The 23966-nt window shown below is 34.1% G+C and overlaps 1 protein-coding gene across 1 annotated transcript in view; it reads left to right on the plus strand.

Moving 5' to 3' along the window:
* The window catches only part of Nos (Nitric oxide synthase), a 137407-nt gene that overhangs the window by 50890 nt on the left and 62551 nt on the right, over window positions 1-23966 (plus strand). The window contains exons 10-12 of the mRNA XM_017606197.1: window positions 8469-8613; window positions 10559-10663; window positions 11328-11392. Of these exons, the coding sequence (XP_017461686.1) occupies window positions 8469-8613; window positions 10559-10663; window positions 11328-11392 (315 nt within the window). The remainder of the gene's footprint in view (window positions 1-8468; window positions 8614-10558; window positions 10664-11327; window positions 11393-23966) is intronic.

Below are 23966 nucleotides of genomic sequence, written 5' to 3' on the forward strand. Positions count from 1 at the left end.
AGACGTTCACTAAAATATTTCGAACAAATATTAAGATTTAAGTGAGCTGGACCAATTTCAAAATACCTCCAAAAATGAAGTTTTTTATGAATAAAAATAGTTTCTTAAAATTTTTTTTTGAAAAAATTCCCTCAAATTACAAAACGGTTTAAGCTTAACAAATTTGCATAAAAATATTTTTAAAAAACTAAAAAAAAACTTGAACGGAATGAGCCTAAACTCTTCTGATTTAGACTTAAGAGGTGTCGGTGGAAAGGTATTTTCTCACCCTTTTTATTTCTTTGCTAATAAACTCATTCAAAGGATGAAAGAGAAAAGTAGGATGAACGAACGTCATTCAAAGTTGAATTAAGATGTGTTGGTATTTGAAAAAAAAATTGGGACACGAATGATTTTTTTGTTTTTGACAGAAATAAAAATAGTGTGAAAATACCTTTCTACTGAGATCCCATAAGTCTAAATCAGAATAATTTTGGCCCAGTTATTCAAGTTTTTCTTAAATCAATCTTTGAAAAAATTAAAAAAAAAAACAGCATCAAAAGTCTCATTCTTACGATTCCGTTGAAAAGATTTTTAAATATTTGTATGCAAATTTTTTAAGCTTAATCTGTTTTGTCATCTGAGGGGACTTTTTTCAAAAAGTTCCATACGAAACTATTTTTATTCATAATAAACTCCATTTTTGGAGGTATTTTCAAATCGGTTCAGCTCACTTAAATCTTAATATTTTTCCCAAATATTTTGGTGAACGTCTTAAAATATAATAACTTTTGTAATCCCGGCGGAAAAACCGCAACTTTTTTTGGTGATGCAGTCTAATGTACATACATATGTACAGACGTATATGAAGAGTTTAGCAAAAGCGTGTGTGTAGCAGCAAGCTGCTCCTATTTGTAAAACTATAAATGCTAGGAAATGACAGCAATGAAAGCGAGATTGACGACTATTGCGACATAAGTGCGTATCGGCGTACATATGTATGTATATCGCAAGTTCTTCGAATCCGCGTTAACTCAAAATTTAAGGTTTTTGATAGTATGCATTAAAAATGCTCACCTTACAGTAAAATTTGAAACTATGCATATTTTCTTCTTTCAAATGATTAAGATTACATAAAGAAGTATTTTTTGAGGCTTTCTGATAAATAATGAATTTTGAGTTGATACACTTTTGAAGAAAGCGGCGATATATACACATACATGTATATGCATGCAAAATCGAGCGATAGCAAAAAACCGCCTACTTGTTTGCTGTGGGTTGGTTGCCACTAGTAATTGGTGGTTGTGTTCGTTGCCTACACAAACAAGCACAAAACACAACAGGGGTAAACAAAAAGGGGTAATGTTCTTTTTTTTTGTAAATCATGCCCTCACATTTGGTTGAATCGCATATAGACTTCCAGTTGGATTATCCTTTAACTTTGTTATTATGCGTATATAAGTATTTAATTTACATGCACGCATGTCTATACATGCACTGCAGAAAAAAATTAGCTTTTTTTGCAGGATTTCTATAAAATATATAATTTGTAGTTAGCTACGAAAAAGCTCACTTGAAACTAGTTGACAAGTAATGCAGGAGATTGATATCTTTAAACGCGATTCTATTTAAACATCCTGCACTTTGCAAATACTTTTTCGAATTGAGGACTAATAAAAGGAAGATCGAAATTTCATATTGTCATTTTGAAGTTATGTCTGACGGAGTTCGAATATGGGACCACCTACAGCAGAACATGTAAACAAATCTGAAATGTAATAAAATAAAATAAAAAAATAAAAAAAATATTTTGTTTTTCCTATTGATATTTTAGTTACAAGTTGGTTACATCAAATGCAGAGGCCAATTCGCGACCATCGCCATAGAAATATGGTTAGCTTTCGTCAAAGAAAATATACAGATAATAGTGACTTTTTGCTCCTTACTAACCAACTTATAGTTAGCTTAAAGTTAGATACATTTCCTGCAGGGTACACACATGCATACGCTCTTTATTGTAAGCGATTTACATATGCATACATACATAAATATACACATACATATATACACATGTCCGTATGCTTGTTGCGGCAAGGAGTAAGACATTTATTCAGTCCACAAATTTTATTTGTTTTGAATTATTTTTGTTTGCTGCCGCCGCGCCGGTACTGGGAATCCTTTTAATGCGGAAGTCACATGCAGCTTATCGGATTAAATTGACAATAAAAAATATTGACTGTTTTAAAATGTGTCATTGTGAGACAGTTGGCAATTGTATTACTTATCATAAAGATATATGTACATATCTACGCATGTACATATGTATGCATGTAAATTCTGTGATGGCAAGAAAGAATCGCTTAAGTGTGATTTGATTGTAAAACCAGCGATCTGTTAGAGTGGAAAGTATGTATATTTTATACATATTGGTTTTGATTTGTGTAAATTCATATCAATAATATTGAAACCTTTGCAAACTGTTCATCATTTGGTAGCAATAATTTTGAGTTCTAACTTAATCAACTTGAAATTTTCAAATGTTGCTTATGTCGACTTAAGCAAGTTTTTCTGTTCGCCTCAGAATTTCAGCGTCAACGGATGTTGATGAAATTTAAGAGGTATGCGGATGTTTAATATGCAACAGCGTTCTGACGTGTGATTTTATTCAATTTATACTTTGGAAGCAATTTAATAACTACACATACTCTACATGTTTTTAAATTGAAATGGCATTACTCACTCAGGGTTGTACTTAAGCACATAAGTAGTTGGGAGTTTTGTGAGCTTCCAAAAAGGCTCACTTTTATAAGTGCTGGTGACAAGGCTGACAAGAATGAAGAACTGACGCGTTTTCGGTGACTTGCCTCGACCTTTTTTAAATCATTTTTCATAGCTTGTGAATCATAAGTATCTGGTATGTTTAAAGCCTTAATGCTCCTTGGTACATAATTCGATCGTTTGGAATTACCAAAGCATACTGAACAGGTAGCAGCAACAGAGGAGCGAATTTGATATCTGTTTGTGCATTTAGCCTCTGAATTGTCATTTTTGTTTTCATTCACTACTACATTCCCATTGCACTGAATTCTGAGATTTCGCGAAGTCCTTCGAAATCCAGAAGGATTTTCCATATATTTTCATGATTTTGGTTTCTTGGATCTCTTGGATTCTCATGCAAATAAAACAGAAAAATTTATTTTTATTGTGGAATAACGTATAAAACACACACTTATACTAACAATTTGTGTTAAGATGAACCCGACGCGTGTTCGAATCTGAACTCGCAATTTATTGTTACCAAAAACGGTCGCCAGGGTGCGCTTAAATGCAATAAACATGAAGAATAAGTTCCAGCAATGTTTCTCAACAATGTTTCTAAACAAAATTTTTTTTACCCAAGGCACACCCAGCGGTCGGTTTTGGTGAAAATGAATTGCCAATTCAGATTCTTTTTAGCCGAAAATTCCCAGACAGGCCTTTTTGCATTTAAATCAATTTTAAAATTTTAAATGCTGCTCTGCAACCACCAACTTAAATTCTCCAGCTGACTGCCGAACAGTGTTATATTTCCTTTTCTGATAATTAAATCAATAAATCCAACAAAACCCTCGAAAAAAATTACGGTTACCTAGGCCCCGAGCTGGCAAAAAGTATTCATGCATACATACATATATAGTAGGCTAATATACCAATGGATGAAAAAATTTCTGCTGTTGATCAATGCACACAAAAACTAATCAAGTTTTTATACAGTTCTTGTAATTTTTTTACGAAGACTCATATTCACTTTGTCTCGATATGTTTCAGCCGAAGCTATCTTACCCTGACTTCTATTATCGATCAGCACGGTCTAATACATATATATTTCCCAAAACCACATTAAGGGCCGGTTACTCTATCGACTCCCTGTTAGTTTGCGAAGTCGATGACGATGTTTAACCTGCAGTTAGTGTTAACCAGACGTCGAGGAACCGGCACTTAAAGTGAAATAGAACTATGTTTAAATCTTAAGTCCGCCTAAACTGGACAGCTTAAAGTAGATGCTGAGGTAATTCCAACTTATCGTCTTCCATGTAGCTGTTGTTTGGTCTTAAGAGCTACTTTCGTTGCCTCCAATCTACCTCTGGCCGAAAGAACTTGCCCCAATACGCCCTCTGTGCTCTTTGTGCAGATCACTCGCCAATCTTTTTAGCAGCCAAAATGCACCCACAACAGGTCGTTGAGAACAACGAGTCGAACTACTAAAAGGAGTACCCCTTGTAGGCTATCTCTATATTATTGCTGTTATGTATGTATTGACATAGAAAGTTTGAAATAAGTTTTGAGCAATTTTTAAAAATTAATAAAAAATGGAGGGCTTCGTTGAGTTAATTGTAATATACTTTTCACATTCTGCTCGCTTCATCAAACCGCGTATGTGTGTATGTGTGGGTGTGTATAAATGTAATTGGCACCTTATGTATATTATTATGAATTTATGCGATGCGTCAAGCCATTTGCAAACGTTGCTAAGGTGTGAATTTCGTAACGGTAATTGCAATTCATTGTCACTGTAAAAGTGAAAAATGCAATTTCGCTGCCTTAAACGATTGCTGCCAGCCAACAAACGCATAGCAATGGAATGAGTTGCGTAATTAAATAATCATTTCCGGCATCATAACAGTAAAGTGATAGCAACAAAAATTTGAAAAAATAAAAAAAAATTAACAAAGAGTAGCGATAAGAGTAAAGGCGCGTGAAACTCACTGGCTGGAATATAGGTGGCGGAGGCTTGGTTTGAGACCTTCCCGGCTGCATACACGCACACCAACATTCATATTCATTAAAAGCAATTAAGTGTAATTGTTGAACGTGAGCGTTTTAAATGCGTATACGCACGCGCGCGCGCGCCCCTTAGTAATATTTTTGTAATGAAATCAGAGTGAAAATGTGAAAAATTAAATTCATCAACATTAATGACAGCAACAGAAGGCAAAAGTGAAATGCATCACCAGCAGTAGCACACACACATACATACATACACATCCTCATAGACATAAATGCATTATAATGTGGCAGGGATGCAGGATGCGGAAATAATAGCTCGCAACAATAGCAAAAAGGCGAAAACAACAATACATTTGAATAGAGGGTGTGTGTGTGTGTGTGTGTGTGTAAAAGAGCAACGGCGGCAGTAGCAGCAACGAGAGAGCAATGAAAAATCAGTGCTGACTTAAACAGCAACGAAAATGAGGCCAACATTATGGATAACAATCAGCAACAAGCTGACATTGTTGGCAAATTTAGCACGCACGCTGTACTGGCAGCAAATATTTTGACATCAAATGTGAGCGCACAAGCGTAATGTGTAATGCTTTGTAAGCGAGTAGTGGCAGTGGGCTAGCGAAAAGGTACAGGTACAGGAAATACCTGCGAGCGCAAAAGTTCGCCATCTTCGGTTTGAAGGCGGAAAAAAAATTCAAGTTCATTCTTCCTTTTTTCAATTTATGAATTCGTATGAATTTTAGTATATCGTTTAGGTAAATTTCTGCATTTGGCGAAGGAGCCAGAACAGCCAGAACAGTAAAATAAAACAGTAAAATTATGTGAATAAGTCCTTAATCGGTCCCTTTGTCGTACCATACATCATCATTACAGCTTGCCTGCAGACTGTTCTTCCTTTTTATAGATCCTGCAGAAGTCGTTATAAGGTAATAATGTGGCTCGTCAACAGACCCGTGGTCAGAGTGATGAACTACCGACACCTTTTCTAGGTGCATTCTGGCCACATGATTTTTATTGCGTTGCAGGTGTCGAGGTAATTCCACATTGCACAGTTTTCAGAGAAGGAGTATTCTTTTGACCTTTCTGGCAGCGAGAGGCATTTCCAACATCTTCCAAGATGGCGAAAGTTGAATCGAAGTGCACCTCCATACAAGCTCGCTCGCCATCTCATAGCCTGGTATGTCGCTATGTTCCAGTCCATGTACCAAATGAAGAGTAAACGGGTCTGTGGTAGCGTTAGAGCGACAAAGAGTAATTTGTTTGAGCTGCTTGTCCTTAACCGTGTCCATAATTACTTAACAGCTTCCTGTTTAGTTGTACGTTCTGAAGACGTTGAAATTTTCTGGTTTGCGGATAAAATTTTATAGTCCTTGGCTTCTCGAACTTTGTTGTCCAATTCGGATGCATCATCGTAGTACCGAATAGATTCCGATACATTCCCCGTTGCTTCGTACTAAGGGTTTCTATGTTACGCTCTTTGTCGAATTTTGTAGTTAGGGCAACCTAATGCGACAATAAATTTGATCTTGACGGTCGTCAGATTACAGTTGGAAACCAAGCTAACGCGTGTCTACTTTTGATGAGAATTTTGGTTTGTGATACCGCTATTTTCGCTTATTTTTTGTCAACTCTGTCATCAAATCAATATCGATCGGATGGTCAATTCAGAATGGAACACAACTTTAGTTTTGGACAAATTCACATAAAATTTGCTCACAAAATGACATATTGGAACAGCGAAAGTATCGAAACTATGTACCGATTTTCTTCCCATATAACCTATAATAAAGAATAAAAAATGCTTCATAAATTGAAAGTTTGTTTCAGCAAGCTCTTTAAATCTATTTTGTATGAATGAGACCATAACAGTTTTGGGAGAGTGTAAGAACACAACAAAATACTTTTGACGCGCAGCGAAGCAGGCCAGGCATTTGCCCTAAATAAAGTGATTCACAGCAACCACAAAATATGTTTAACAGTTTTTCAATTTATTCGTTAATTCACTCAATGTGTAAATGTAACAAAGCGATTTCAAACAAATTAGTAAATTAAATATCAAGCAATACAAAAATAATTAAATCAAAATTTGAAATTACACCGAGGTATCTCTATGGACAGGAAAATGAAATATGGAAATCTTTACCCAACAAGCAAAATATCCAGAAACGTATCCGAAAATGGGAACAATTTCTTATAAAATCCTGATAAATATTTCATCCGTTTTCCGATTCAGTTTTCAGTCGTTTTTCAGATCTCCTTCTCCCACTAAGTGTTCATCCGAAACGTATGCACAGAAAACTATCGAAAATGGTTGTGAAACGGATGCACTTTCGGCTGTTTTCCTGAAATTTGTCTGATTCAATATTTCATTGAAAACGATTTTATTATGAAATTCACAAAACCTTTTTCATAGGAAACTAAACAAAAAATAATTTTAAAATTCAGCAATTAATATGTTGCTTTTGACGGCATTCTAACCTCCTGAAAGCTAACAAAATACATAGTAGCACGCTCCTCTGCACACTCAGCTACTTTTTAAATGCTCAGTTTGAACAAATATTTTAAAAATTATTTTGAAATAACATGATGACATTTTTCGGATTCGAAAAATGAATGAAAATGGAAATCGTTTTCTGAACGCTTCCGGATACGAAAATTGCACTGTCGGCAAAAGGTACGTTTTTCTGCCGGCTGGGTAGTTTCCTATAAATTTCTGTCAGCAGCGAAAAAATGTTTCGAAAATTAATTTTGCTCAAAAATTAGAGTTGTAACAAATCTGACTCTCCTACTTTTCCCCCTTTCTCTATGGACAAAAATTTTGTAGTGTTGCCGTGCTGCCGCCAACTCGCCGGAGTAGTCAAAGTAGGAGTGGAATATTTAAGCTCGAGCGGGGAGGCGCACTTTTAGGAGTTGCTGCCTGTTTGTACTCCTTTGAATCTGCTGTGCTTTTATTGATGTTTCGACATACTGCAGCGCACAAACTTTCACATGGAAGGGAATAAATTCAATATCAAAATACAAACACACACATAGAAACATACATATGTGCATACTTGAAAACTTTACATAATATAAACCAAGAACAAGTTTGAAATTTTTGCAAACCATTGCTGCAGGGCCAATTTGCTTGAGTTACTTTCATTGCTGCTCTTGTTGCCGCGATTGCCTAGCTGACTCCCAGACTTTTGTTTGCTTACGCTATTACCTCAATTGCTTTTGCTGTTATTGCATTGTTGTTTTTGTTGATTTTATTGTTATTGGCATTTAACTGCAATGTGTAAGGCTTAAAGTGCAGATTTTCGCAAAACTACTTTACAAAAGTTACATAGAACCAAAAAAATATAGTACGTGCTTGAAGTCCTTTAGTTGGGCTACTACTTGTTCGTAGCCTAGGAGGAAAACGGCAAAGTTTTAAGCGAATTAAACGTATTGTAAAGCAACATTCCATTTTCGTATTTGTACTTCTTGCATGACCCATTTAAAGTCCCATGGAAATATTTTGGAAAACAACGCAGACATCATAACAATTAAAGAAATGCCAAAGTGAGTAAACAACGGAGAAATTAGTATCGCCCGATCAACTTCTGCAGCATTCGCACATAAATTTTTTTTTACAAACAAATATATTTAACTAGTATTTGTTTATGAATAAAAAATAAATAAATTTTAACACCCTTTCGATGCACTTTCATTTGAATTACGTTTTTTTTTTACTTTATTTGCAGGGCTGTGAAATTTACATCGAAATTATTTGGACGCGCATTGTCAAAACGCATCAAGGCAACTGTTTTATATGCAACCGAAACGGGCAAATCCGAACAGTATGCAAAGCAGTTGTGCGAGCTATTGGGACATGCATTCAATGCACAGGTGAGTGAGTGACATCTGTCAAAGGTTTGAGAGTAAATATGTATGTATGTAGTGAAGGGATAGGTAAGAACCGCCGCACGCTGGTCTGAAAAGCTAAAAAACCTGTCCATAAACAAATTAAAAATTCAGCTAGAAGTTTTAAATTTGATAAGTAAGATTAGTAAAAAGTTTTAATATAATCAAAATCCATCCATATTTTTAGATTACCATATTTTGGAAGCTATTAAAGCAAGAATACTCTAACTTACAGGACAATTCTGGCAAGTGTATTTCCACTCACCACAGTCTGTCAATTCTTGCAACTACCTTGAAAGCTCTTTACTGCCTTTCGAAAGACTAATTGAAAGATCTGCTAACGAGGCGAAGGGACCTTTTTGCAATACGTTTTTTTTTAATTAAATTAAAAAAATTTTTTTCTTTCTAAATTAAAAAAATCTAAAAATTAAAAGAAAATTAAACAAGAAAAAGAAAAAAATTTTACCAGGAAAGAAAAAACTAGTATATACTTAAAAACTTAATGAAATTCTGTAACATTTTTTTATTTTTAATACAAAATCTACAAATTGGATTAAAAACGCCAATAAATTAAATAATATCCTTAAAATTAAAGTGAATAAAATACGTTTTTCAAAATTTAACGATAATAAAAAAATATATTTTTTTAAGACAATGAAATTTAATAATAAAACTTAAATTAAATTAAAAAAAAGAAAAAATTATTGTAAAAAAATTCGCTGACCGAGGTATCGAGCTGGAATATCTCGAAAGGCACACCAGTCTTTTGTTCATTCGAGCAAAATGATATACTAGTGATTTTTGTTTATTAAAACAGCTTTACACCACGAGTGGTGGATGAGGGAGCTTTTTTTAAACTTTTGTACTAATAATAATGTAATAACTAATAAGGAGCAACTGTAAAGCATTAAAAACGCTTCATGGGAAGTATTTGTGGCGTGAGGGACGTGTCAGCCGTGGCCTACTCATCTGCCTCACAATTACCTGGTATATCGCTGTGGCCTGGAACCGGACTAACTATTGCGACTATTTTAGAGGTAGTCTAGAATAATTCTAAAGATTCAATAGCAGTATGAGGCTGATGATTGTTGCAGGTTAAAAAGCTTGAAGCTCACTGCAGTCGAAAGTAAAAATTAGAGTGAAAGTTTCTGCGATTATACACCATTTATTTTCGTGTCTAATCCCCATTCGTTCTACAAAGGAAGTTGTGCGGTAAATCTATTTTCCAATTTTTTTTTTACCACGGTACATGTCTAGTATTTTCAGGAGACCTAATTTTTTACCTCTCCAGTTTGCCAGTGCCCTTTTTATGACTGTATGGCAACTTGCCTGTTGTTTACCAAAAAAGGGTGCACATAATGAGATTAAGCACAATTTCAAGGGCCTTTATTGGGGCCCCTTTGTACCATACCGAGTTTTTACCCAGTCATGGATTTCTCTAGCATTTCTTTAGTCCGCATCCCTTCGTCCAAGGAGCTTGCTTTTCGAGCACTGTCAGCCATTCGAGCTATATTTTATTAATGAAACCGCATCGTTTCTCCTATAAAATTTAAAATTTTCCTTAATAAGGCTGCACCCGGATTTCAACATTCGCTATGGCTTATTTGATTGCCAATAATCCGAAAAAAAAACCAGGCACGCCTAACAATATGCAACATCTAGTTATATGCCCCTCATGCACATTGCATCTGTTAATTTTCCATGTTGTATACCTTTAGGCCCCACTGATTTTTATTCACAGAATTTTGGTGATGTAAGTTTAGCGTAGCAATTCTCGGAATTCCACTGCCAGTTGAAATTCACGCCACCGATATATGTGTACGGGGCAGGGCAGGCAGTACGGCTCTGTTAATTCACAGTTGTTGTATTAAAGACTTCTTCTCACTGAAATACCTAAATATCATCAGCTAACCTACCCGCTTCATTTCAGATCTACTGCATGTCAGACTACGACATATCATCAATTGAGCACGAGGCTTTACTAATTGTGGTAGCATCAACATTCGGTAATGGCGATCCACCAGAGAATGGAGAGGTATGTAGCGCACAGGAGAGTTGACAACGGGAAATATGGTAATAAATATATTAAGCTACTTATATGGCTCTATAATCATTTCACGGTTTATGGTCATACCAAGCGGCGTAATGGGAAAGTTAATTGAGGAAAGCAAATATTAAAAAAAAAAACTTAATTTAAAACCGTATGATGGCCGGAATTCTTACGAAATAAAGGCCAATAAAGGAAAGAGCATATAAAAAGGCACACGGAGCAAAACGCCTTAATTTGATTTGTTTGTAATAGACTCTGTCTATTTGCTATTTACTTTATCTATCTATCATTTGCTTCGCTTATCCGAAATTAACTTTCCTTGCGCTCTTGTGTACATACCTACATACATATGTACGTACGTAGACCCAAACGTACCACAGGGCGTATGCGTAACCAAGCAAGCGTGTCGTCTGTGGCTAATGAGGCTACAAAGTGGAACTTGGTAGCAATCGTTTTTCATGCTCAATCAAACATTACGATTCGCTCATTTCCTTATTTAATGAATGTGAGTTTCATTGGACACTGCACCATTAAGCTGTGCGCGGGGGCGTGCGTGCGCCGCCGCATATGCCATTGTTTTGTATGTAATTTGTTTTTCTACTAATTCCATTATTTTCAAATTATTTCTTACTTTTTTCTATGTGTGCAGCTTTTCTCGCAAGAACTCTACGCAATGCGTGTGCAGGAGACCAGTGGTGATGGTCAGGATTCCAGGTAAGTGCTTGGGAAAATTATGGGGTGCACAAATAATTTTTTTTTTTTTTTTTTTTTTTGTGAAAACGGTGAACAGCAGAACTGAAATTTAGTATTTAATATCCTTTTTCCTCAGCAAAAGAAAACTAAATTTTTAGTTTCGGTTTTCCCGCTGCAAATGTTTGTTAATTTTTTTCAGATTCCAAAATTTATAGAAAATTTTTAATATGCCACCTCGTTTGTGCTCTGAATTTCAAAATATGCCAAAGTATTCCAGACTTTTATAGTTTTGCATTTTCTTTGCTGGTCATTAGTGGGGTGCATAATTTCATTTAGCATTTCAGCATTCAATTTCAAGCCATGTTCTTCGTTAGTATCTGCGTTTCTCTTTTGCGTGCTGTTACGCACACACTCTTGTTGTGCCTTGTTTGCGTTTTTCAATATTTTCACGTCCCGCAAACTTTTAGCTCAGCCATGTTTTGTACGCACGAAAGCCAATACAATAAATGTCTGCTCAATAAAATTTGAAGAACTATGTACTACCTGCACACATACACACACGTGCCTGCATACGCACAAGGAATTCCGCCGCATTAATTTTTGAACACCACAAATCGGAAAAATTCAATTTCGCTACACAAAGCATTCTGAAAAGGGCCAGCTGTGCTGCCAGCCACACAACACAAACCACAAAGATATGAATTTCAATGCACGTGGTAAGTTCGTTCGTACTATATCTGTGGCATGGGTGCGCCTAAAATTATGCAAAATACGCAAGCCTGCTTAGTATAATTTATTATCGGTAGCCAAGAAAAAAAATATTTATAAATAATTCATGTAGGCTGAAAAAAATTGTTGTCCGAATTACAGACAAAATAATTTAAATTACATATCGTTTTGCTGGTTTTATGGAAATTTATTGGCAAGCGACAGTAAAGTGACGCTGATTTATAGCATACTTTGTGGCGCTTTAAAATTTACTAAAAAATAAACACGATGCCAACACAAGACAAGAAAGCAGTGCACATCTTTTCCTCGCGCACTCGAGTAAATATTTTCACAGACACCACTTTTATGTATTGACATATTAATTTCACTAACGAGCGGCTGGCGGCTGTGCTCGCTTTCCATAACAATGCCTACTTTGCGGTGCTCAAGTATATGCTTGCTTGCACAAATTTTATTCATGTTCGCGGACTTACATATGTATAGTATATGTACATAAGTACACTACACATGCACATTCTGTCACTATCAATATCGTATTTGTACATGAACATATATGTACGTATCTATATGGGTACTTTCTGAAAAGCGTCAACCAAAAGCACAAAAACATAAAAATCCACCTAGACTAAATTAAATGAAGCTAATCGATAGCTCCGTATTTCATATACTAAAATCTTATGCTAGTCGGTTCATTACGTTGCAAAATATAAACGTTTTGCTAACTACTTTTCCTAAAATTATATTACTTGTAGGAAATATCCTTTCCGAAAAGCTTCCTAATGAAGGTAGAAATTAATGAATAGAAATACATGCAATAGTTTAGAACACATCATGTTTTTTTTTTTTAAGGCCCATACCGAAACTTATGTAGTAAGTAGTGTCCAACAGTCCTATTCCCTCATCATTGACAAAATTCATCGTATGACTATTGTCATAATTACTGGGTATAAAACATTGCTCCGTCATTGTCGCGAGCTCAGTAGATCATAACAATAAAAATGACAGTTGTCATCATTAGAGCGCTTAAAATCAGTTTGCGGCATAGTTTTAGGCGTAGCAGTAAAGACAATAGTCAGCCGTTGAGTCTTGTCATTGGTGTGGGAATAGGGCTGTAATGGTCTAAAGTGAAGTCAAATGTTTTACTTTTGAGGTAAGAAAATGGGTAACCTTAATTACTAAAATTTTAATATGAAAGCCAGTTTTGGTTACCCTCTCTACTTGTATACAAAATTTACCCGGAAAGCGGAAGGTTGGCTTAATGCAAGAACATTAATATGTGAAAAGTCAGCAAAACATCCTAGGCGGCGTTCATATTTCTAGAATATCGGTATTGGGTCGCTGACATAGAATATATGTTTCGTTTATTTTTTAACAGTTTGCGAATTAGTATCAGCAAAATTTTCGCTTTATTAAATCGGAAACCGATATTTTCCAGGAAATTTTGAGAAAATTTATTTGTATTATAGAATATGGAAGCTTTAACTTAGGAGAAATAAGAGAAACATAAATTAGAGTTCTTGTGTTTACGCCTACTTTATAAAATTCGAATTTTTAAAGAAACCATCAGATATTTGTATTCAAAAATTGTCAGTATCTTTGAATCATTTTATTGTAAGCCAATACATTTTGATAATATTAAAATTAAATACGATTTGACTTTAATTTGGCATAAATTACGGAACGAGGAAATACTATTGCTAGAATACAATATCTATAATATATCGAGCCCTAACCGCCAAATTAACGTAAGCGGCATTTTTTTCAAAATTTTCTTTTCGATGCAGAAATATTCCTAGAGCATCTTGATGCAATTCTTATAATGACTTATAAACAAATGCGAAAAAGTGCAATAGGCGTTCTTATCTACTCAACGAAGCTGTGTAAAGTGCATTATTGAATGATTTGCTCTCCGTTTTCTGGATCCTTGAAATATCCTTGAAAAATCTTCGTCAGGGTTCTGAGATTATAGTGTTTTAAAATTAATTTTCCTAAGACGGGCGTCCGCTGGTCTAAGAGATTTAATATTTTCAAAATATCTATGGCAAGTAGTACACGTGTATGCAGCCGTCTATACCAAAGCCTATATTTTAATAAAAAACGCAAGCAATGTGTTGTATTCTTTAAGCAATGTTGCCATTTTTATTCACTGGAAAAAATTTAAACGTNCTTTTCCTAAGACGGGCGTCCGCTGGTCTAAGAGATTTAATATTTTCAAAATATCTATGGCAAGTAGTACACGTGTATGCATCCGTCTATACCAAAGCCTATAATTAAAAAAAAACACAAGCAATGTGTTGAATTCTTTAAGCAATGTTGCCATTTTTATTCACTGGAAAAAATTTAAACGTTCGAACGGGAACGTCTGAATGTTTTTACCCGTCTTTTGAAATCCACTGGGAAACGTCCGAACTTAAAATTTTAGGGGAACATACAAAAGAAAGTTTCTATTCATGGGAAAGATTTTTACTTGTGCTGAATGAATGATAATAATGGCTATTTATCACAAAAACAAAAACAAAAAATTCTAATCCAAAGCCCACTACTCTTTTTACGATGAAAAGAAGTGCCTCCGCCTGGATTGGCCGTAACACAGGAAATGCCCATATTTGTACGTTTATACTACAGCGCAATTTCCGTCTTTCTTTGTGCCAAAAATAATTTCGTGTTATTTGTGTAAGACAAGCAGCTAACATTTATAGTAGACATTGTTGAAATTTCCCATTGACACAACTTTGACAACAAAAGCAACTTTGCAGTAAAACAAATGTGTATTAACATAACACAAAAACCTAAGTGTGTATGTAAGTACATACATATGTACCAATTTGGGGAATGACACCCATAAATAATTATTTGCTGTGCATATGTATGAGTGTAGCTACATGCATATCAAGAGCTTGTATTCAATACCCTCTAACTACATTTTCCACAAAAACTACTTGCTAATGCTAGAACCCATCTGCCCATTGCCAATGCAATAGTAAATTCTTTATACAACTGGGCTACAAGATCACTGATGGCAGTTAAATCTTAGATGGATTTTTATATCAGATAGAGGGTATTGAATGTAACCTGTCGATGTGTAAAACATTTATGTATTATTTTCTCTGATAAATACTGAAACATGAGTGAGTTGGCGAATATTCACTTCATTGGTACCGAACTCTTGCCTTTTTTACGACTTATAACTTTCGCTTCACCGACTTATGTATATGGCTAGGTAAGATGAGTTGTGCTGTTCTCCCAGGTGTTCAATCGGTGGCCAAAGCCTCTTCAGAAGTGTATTGCCGACACAATGCATTTGGTGGTGCAGGAATGCTAGTAGTTTTTATCCGCCTTTCCTTTTGAAGGTCGAGCACTCTATAGTCTATAAGTTTGGTTAGTCTCCTTATAGTTCGACCGGTTGACGTGCGAGACTTTTCTCACTCAAACCGCAGCTAGTTTTCATTAATCGCAGTAAAATTCATCGCACGGCGACTGGTGGCTTGCGATATGGTTTTTATTTTGACGCAAATAAAGGCGTCCAAGAAAGTTATCCTTTTCTACCAAAAAATGCTACTACGGACAGGGCAATGAAAAGGCAGAATTTTTTGTAGAAAAAAAAACGCCATTAAAGACATGAACACGCACAGTACAAGACAAATAAGTTTGTTCATGAATCATTTCCTTGTTGATCTCAAAGAAAAAGTCTTTAATTTTCCAAATGTCCATGAAAATATGTATTTACTGCTGATAATAATGCCGCAGGCTTATATTGAAATCCACAGCAGTCAAATTTGAAATAGGCATAAATGAGAAAATCATATGGTTTTTTCTTGAGCCCATGGAAAAGTTAAATACATACATATTTACGTGTTACGTGTGTATATGTAGAAATTCAAAAAGGAAAATCCATAACATACAGTTGTACATATTTACTTACTGACATTGGACGTGAGCACTCTATATGTATGTGTATGTGTATGTGTGCACACTTCAAAGTATTTACTTGCTCAACCAGATGCCGAATTTGCCACAATCACAATCATTTAAGCGTCAAATCTATGCCCAAATACCCTGTAGGGCAACCCCGAACTAGTCAACCGAATTTCTAGTTTCGTACTAGATTTGTATAGCCAAAAACGAGCCAGTCCGATAGTAACTAGATCCCTACCAGTGCAAAAGCAGCCAATTGTGGTACTTAAAAAAATAGTTTATTTTACTTTTTCAAACCACAAATTTGTATTAACATTTCGACTACAGCCAAAGGTATGTAAACGTGTTTTCTAATTGAAACACCGTAGGACATCGCTGTGTTAAATTCACCGGTTCGGCACTAGTGCATTTCTCCACAGGTATGTATGTATATATGCACCTAAAATGTAATTGAGTGTTAAATATACATATGTACATACTCGCCAAGTTAAAAAGTTAGCGAAATTACATTTCGTGAGTGTGAAATGATTTAGTTCGGTTAAGAAAAGCAGCGCAATACACTTTCGTTTCACTTCGAGTGCTCCTCGAATACTCATCTCCGACTCGCTTGCCGAGCCCTGTCATTGTGTACGTTCTTCAATTCGAGCGCGTATTCAACATAGTCGTTAAACTTTTCAATTGGTTGCGCGTGTGATTACATTTACTGGTTAGTATCAGAAATTTAGTTGCTTTATTGTATATGTATTGCGGTAACTTTTGAAAAAAAAAAAAATCACTTACGCACACGCATGCCCATACACGGCGACAACACATGTATATTTGGTGAGTTCCTTCACACGCGTCGCCGTGGTAGGATGGTTTTTACCACCTGTGTTTGTTTGTATGTATGTTTACACACAAATATGTCCAATCATTCGAAGAACTTTTAACCCTTAACTTGCTCGTTAAACAACTTTGTTCGCCACAATTTTTCTACAAATTTTTCTACGTTCTTTCTTTGCTCCTTCGCCTTACAATTGTATCCATTTATGTAGCGCAATTTGTAACTGGTTTGCATCAGTTCCTTTTTTGTGCTTTGCACAGCGTGACTTTTAATTTCTATTTTTAACGTTAATGGGTTTTCACTTTCCTGAGTTGATTACTTTCCATTTCACATCAATGTGCTTCAGGCTTCTTTTTTGCTACTCAGCAACACTTTTTTAATGAGTCATACCAGGTTTTAGTAGAATATTTCGTTTATAATGGCTAAAAGTTTCGATTTGTGTTGCTATTTAGTTTGGTTAATTAAAAGTTTTTCTTTAGTAAACTCCGCATAATTGAGAAAACGAAAAAGGGGTAATGAAATGATTTCATATTAATTTTGAATAAAAAATATTTTCTTTATTACAAAATAATATAGTGGAGTCATAAATATTGGACTATGAATACACTGAGCTATTAATCACACATCGCATTTCGCAATATTTCGGGTTTTTTTTTGCAATTTTTCTGGGAACGAAATCTTTAATGTAAACAGTGCATTTTTTATTTTTTTTTTACATCCTACTACTAAGTAAAATAAATGTTAAATTTTGTGAGTGTTGCTCTTTAACGCAAAAAGACGCTGACATATTTCAATGAAATTTGGTGCACGGATAAGTTATGGCCTGGATTAACATAGTATAGAGAATTTCTTCAAGCGAATTGCCAGCTTTTCGAAAGCCAAACTTATTTAAGTAATAGTTTCAATAAAATATTACAACAATTTGGGTGTGTCAAAAGAAAGGAATTCTTAAACGGTTTATTTCGAAATAGCTTGAATAGGGTTGCCATCTGTTCAAAATATTGAAATCGATTTAATTAACATGTTAAAAGAAATGTTTTGTTTATCTACAGTGGGAAGTAAAAATGAGCACATGGTGATTTTTGTTAAATATTTGAAAGGTTTTAAGAGTTGAATTTCTTTTTGTTTATTTTTCATAACCAAATCTATAGAAATCAAACTTTGAAACTTCATAGAGAGCTTAGAAAAGTGTAATGAAATTTCATAAAAATTCTGAGCTTTTTAATCTGATTTGAATATGTGGTTTTGTGGCCCATTAAATTTTAGTATAATGAAATGTAAGTTTTAAGCGCAAATGCGCAAGACTGTCCGGAAAGCAAATTAAAAAAAAAAATCAACGCCAGTTTTTTTATAAATTTCACTTGTTATATGGTATAACTTAAAAAGCTGTCAGCACAAAAAAAAAACTTGCACTTTATTATACTACAATTCAATGGGCTACAAAACTGCATACTCAAAAATTTTAATGAAAATGTGTTAAATTTTTATAAGCTCTGTATTAAGTTTTATTGTGCACATGGAACTCAAATGGACAAATGGTCCAAAAAAATTTAGCATAGAAAACATATTTGAGGAGGGTTGCCACCCCTTTGAAAGTTCAAAATCAATTTTATTAAGAAACAAAACGAAACATTTGAATGTGTGTCACACGAGAGAGGGTTAACTAAGCTTATTTCTAAAATGATTTTGAAGCTTTAGTTCAAAGGAAGCATATGGTAAATATATATATGGTAACCGCTTCTTCAGCAATGAAATCAATTAATTTTTAATTCAATTCAATGTAGCTAAATGCTAGCTTTTGATAATTCGAATCAGCCACTTTGATTGGATTTAGGGAGACTCAGTCCTTCTTAGTTATAAGCGGCTTTCTGCACACGCATTAACGTACTATGGCGAAATAAGGCGAAATAATATGAATTTAAGCAAATCTATTGTTCGCGGTATACAAAAGCAACAAAACGCTAATCTCTGCATGGCATGCAATTAGATTGATTAGGAACTATACGAACAAATCTGCACTCAATTATTTATAAATATGTACATATTTACGTATGTACTTACACTAGGTGACAAATGAAGGTGTACACCTTGGCTATTTAATATAATTTTCACAATTATTTTCATAAACAAATTTTTGCATTAATTATTTATGAGAATATAGTTCATTCTATAATATAAACCATATAAGTCAAAGTGTCACAATTTATACAAAGCTCGCAAAAATGCAAAACATTTTCATCAAAATTTTCGCCGTTTTGTTCAAAATTTCTTGAAAATTTCAGGTTACAACCCGCTAACAAATCGTGTTGATTTTTATGATCTATTTTTTTTTTTGAGACTGCTTTTGCGGTTTTTTTTTTTATATATAATAAGTGCAATTTACAAAAACTGGTGTTGATTTTTTGAAATTTTATTGCTAACTGTCTCCCACATTTTATTTCATAAGAAATTCATGCTTATATGTAAAAAAGGGCAAAAATCCGTAAAAAAAAAAAATCTCTAAAATCAACGGGATATTTTAGCCGTTTGAAACTTGCACATCATAACACTAAAATTGACAAACTGCATACTTGAAACATTTTCTAGCAATTCTGAATAAAAAGTTGAAAATTTTGATTATTTTTTTTTTTGAATTCTTGTGAACTTTATATAAAGTGTGAAACTATGATTGTACATAGTTTATATTCTAGAATGAACCATATTTTCTTAAACAATTAAAGCAAAATATTTTCCATGGAAATAATTGTGAATTTCATATTTGAACAAGGTGTACACTTTCATTTGTCGCCTAGTGTATGTTCATTAGTCTGGATGGTAGGAAGTGTTGAGATGTTAGTGATTAGCCCCCCCCACTTGCGCTTATATTCAGTAGATGAATTAAATGTAATTCCTAAGCAAATATAGATGAGCTCGAATGAATAATTTAGGTAGGATATTTCTTGTTTAAAACTTGGCCTACATTAATTCATCGCGGAAAGATATTAATAAAAAAAGCACCTTTACCTTTGCAATACATCTAATCACAATAAGTTAAAATAATTTCCGCACCTTTAAATCAAAGATTACATTTCAAAATAAATTTTGTTTTACTCAGCAAAACACTTGTTTACAGCTTGCTTAGGTAATTATAAATTGCTAAGACATTTGTGCTCTATTTCGCAATTCAACGCGCTCGAAAATGCATTTCAACTTAATTGTAAGTGAAAGCAACTAATAGACAGAGTGCGAGCAGGGTTTGCCTTTTTCCGCTCACTCGCTTTCATAATAGTTAATCTTTGGCTCACTGCTACAACAATGCCAAAAAGCACTTTACTTAACACGTCTAAGTTTACGCGCTTATGCAACAGTAAATAACTCCATGCCCGCCAAAGTGGACGTTTAAATGGGCCCGAGAGAGAGAGCGACACCCTAAGCGGAAGTGGCGAAGTGCTCAGCGTTTAAGCGCATCAAACTGAAAGGATGCTCGGCCAAGCCAAGCCAAGCAAAGCAAAGTAATCCAGGATTGTTTTTTCTTTTTCTTTTTTTATTGCAGTTGAAACAAATAATTACTACTACTACAATTTCAAAGGGCAGCACGAATGAGATCATGGGTAGAGTAGGTGGCTTGGCAGAGAGGCAGAGAAGGCGCACAACTGTCTGTTACTGTTACGCTTGAAATATTTTTTACTTATGCCTCATCCCCTGCTGCTAATAAGTATTTGTGCTTTCGCAAGCTCAGTTGCAGCGAATAGCCGACGTCGGTCAGTCAGCTGCACAGCGAACCATGCAATTATTTACGGCCTCGTGGAATGCGGGGCGTATACGCAACAAAATGATACACAACCTAAAGCTTGCACTGTGGTAAAGTTTTCCATTTAGGTGTATAATGACCGCAATATCACTTCCGGTAATTGTTTCACAATTTTTCCAGTCGCCAAGTCGAGTAGTGTGTTATCGGTAGCTTCCTCTCCCCACCCGTGGAATAACCAGCGATCGAAAATAACAGTTTTTTTTTGAAATTTCAATTCAAGAAGTCAGACCTAAAGAATTTTGCTATATGATATTTGAATATAGTATTATGATGCTTTTTAGCTGAGGAATATTGATATTAGATGATTAAAATTTTTTAGATTTTTGTTCAAAAAAATTAAAAGACAATAATTATTTTTTTATAGGTATTTTTTAGTAAAAAATTAGAGTTAAATTTGACCTTCATTTTTCGATTGAAAATAAAAAGTTAAAATTTAATGGCTACTTCATCTAAATATACCCATTGGAAAATTCGACATGGTAGCGATGTTATCGATAAAAAAATAACGATTATTTATCGAATTATTGAAAAAACATAACAATTATGGCCCCTGGTAAAAAAATGAAGACAAACACCCATAGTCGGAGGAGAACTTGAAAATGGTTTGAAATTTAATTTAGTTATCATTTCAGACAAAATTTTGTTGGCGCTGTCAGGGTTAAACCTTTTCAAAAAAATTTAAAAACTTTGTTTTGTGTTTTTCCATACTTAAAATTCATTACGTAAATCGTCGGTCGAAATAGGAAAATGATTTATCCATAAGGATACAAAATAACTTCTAGATCGAGTGTCATTTTGTTATTTACTCCTAATTTTTTAACTTAGCACCTAGGTTCGATTCCTGGTCTGAACAACATTTAAATTAGAACGCTTCTCATAAAATCCATTTTCCGTTAGAAGGCGGCATACAACTTTTGGTCCCTCCATGCTTGCGTAACAACATTAAGAAGCACACCACAAATTCGAGGAGAATATGGGCCAAACACTTAGCAAAAGTGCAAGCGCCAAAGTGTTATTATTGTTAAAACTTAGATGGAAATAATCCAAATAATCCACTGTATTCTAGTTTATCACGTACATATTTAGCAACAACAGTACCGCACTCACGGGCTCTCCAGCGAAATGCGCGCAGCAATGAAGATTTTCTTTAATTACACTTCAAAAACGGCCGCACGTCAACGCTTAGCGGGGGGGGGGGGTTTGTAAAGCTTGTTGAATCTGCTTCGCTTATTGTTTTCCAGAGTTGTTATTTTTTGTCAGATTTTGTTGTGTTGTGTTATGCTTTTGTTTCGCACATTTGTACCAGCGATGATAAAGTTGCCACAGTTGTGCTTTTTTGGTAAAATTTAAAAATGTAGCGCAGTGTATGTATATTTCTATTGCTTTTATATATTTACGTTGGTTAAAAATTTCTACTTCTTTAAACAAATGCTTTCTTCCTTCTCTACTTCATAAAAACTTCGACTAAATTTGCTTTTTATCACAAGGTTGGCAAATTCCGATTTCTTATAGAAATGGTTTTCTCCTTTTCAATCTCAAACCTTTTCTAACGAAGCACGAGAACTTAAAAAATTTAAATACATATATGTATGTGAGTTTTGGGAAAAAATTAAATTAGTTTGCAACATTTTTAAAATTTCTCAAGATATATTGTCTATACCACATTCCTCTGCAAATGTCGAATGTGTCTTTCCTTTCTAGAATCTGATAAAAACTAAACGTAGAAATAGATTAAATGTAAAAGCCCTCGCTTCATTAATAAAAGCAAAAGATTATAAAAAATTTTAAAAGTTTTTATCATGATATAAAAAAACATACAGATTCTTTAAACCAAAATGTGACCTACGATTTCACAGAAAGTGAAATGCTTAACTACTTTTTATTCTACTTTTAATACTTATATATGTATATATACTACTACTATTCCATGTGTATGTGAAATCCCCCGCTCGCCAGTTCGGCTATATAAAAGGTTGTAGACGAACATACTTTGGTTTCCCCATAAGGTTAACATCACAATCCAAATGTTTTTTCGAATTCAGGTTTAGCGACTTAGGTGGTTATTGCTTATGACCGTAGATATATGTATATTTTTACAAGATTTTTATTTAAAAGGTGTTCAATAAATGTACATATACGTATTTGTTTTAAACATTCTTGTTTTTGTCAAAGCATTTAAAATTCTTTGTTGGTACATTTTTATTTGATTTGGTACATTTCTTTCTGACGTGTGGTACAATTCGGAAAAATTCATTTTTCATCCCTGATTTGTAAACGTCCATATTAGGAATGGTAATCTCGGGATCCCAGTCTTTTTGAGGACCCAAAAATCTCGGTATTTTCGGGATTTGTAATTTGCACTGATGGCAATAATAGAAACTCCTTTTCTTGACCAGTGTTGGTTATATTTCTTTTGTTTTTATGTAATAATTAATATTTTTTTATAAATGTCTAGCACATTATGCATATAACACAGTGCGATAGTCAATTTTATACACAAAACTCAATATATTCGCGAAACCATTGGTAAAATATACTAAAATTGCGTTTTTGGTTTTTCACTCTGACGTCAGTAATTCAAAAATGATTTTAAAAATTCAGTGAAATGTGCTTAGAGAAGAGGTATGAACATAAAATTAAAGAAGAAATTCTGTAGAATTTAAACAGATTCAAGTTTCTGGTGCAGAAGGGCTGGTAAATATTGAAAATGTCCTTTTAAAATTTTATAATTGAAATTTCGCAATATTTGTTTTTTGGAAAAAATCCTATGTTAAGGACATATAAACTCTATAACATCCTCCAATTTCGTCCTTATAACTTTATCAGCCTCAAAAGTTACCTATTTGTCCTTGTGACTCTAAAAAAAATTAATTTTTTTTTTTTTTAATTCTAAAGAAATTTCCTCTTTCATTTGGTACCCATATTTTTATTCTACATCGCATTGAATTTTTTAAATAATTTTTGGAATTAACCATATCTTGACGTAAGAGCGAAAAAATAAAAACTCCACTTTAAATAAAAAGTAGGTTTCAAACCCATTTATTTATTGTTTATTTTATGGTAGGAGAGCTTCTCAAACAATATAGAAACAATTTTTTCGATTTAGGTTGTTGAAAAGTAATGAATATCTAAATCTCGGGACTAATCCCGGCATCCCGGGATTGTGACAAAGACATACCGAAGATCCCGGGATCGTAAAAAGCTAAAAAATTAACATCCCTAGTACATATGTACATATCTGGTATGTATGTACACAGTTACAGTTCCATCTACTGTCTTTTGTTATTGCGCTTTGTTTTATTTTTTTTTTGAAACTTATTTTCCTCAACGTGGTTCCA

The sequence above is a fragment of the Rhagoletis zephyria genome, unplaced genomic scaffold (assembly GCF_001687245.7).
Source record: "Rhagoletis zephyria isolate East Lansing unplaced genomic scaffold, Rhagoletis_zephyria_1.1 Rzeph_scaffold_00159, whole genome shotgun sequence".
NCBI classification, from domain to species: domain Eukaryota; kingdom Metazoa; phylum Arthropoda; class Insecta; order Diptera; family Tephritidae; genus Rhagoletis; species Rhagoletis zephyria.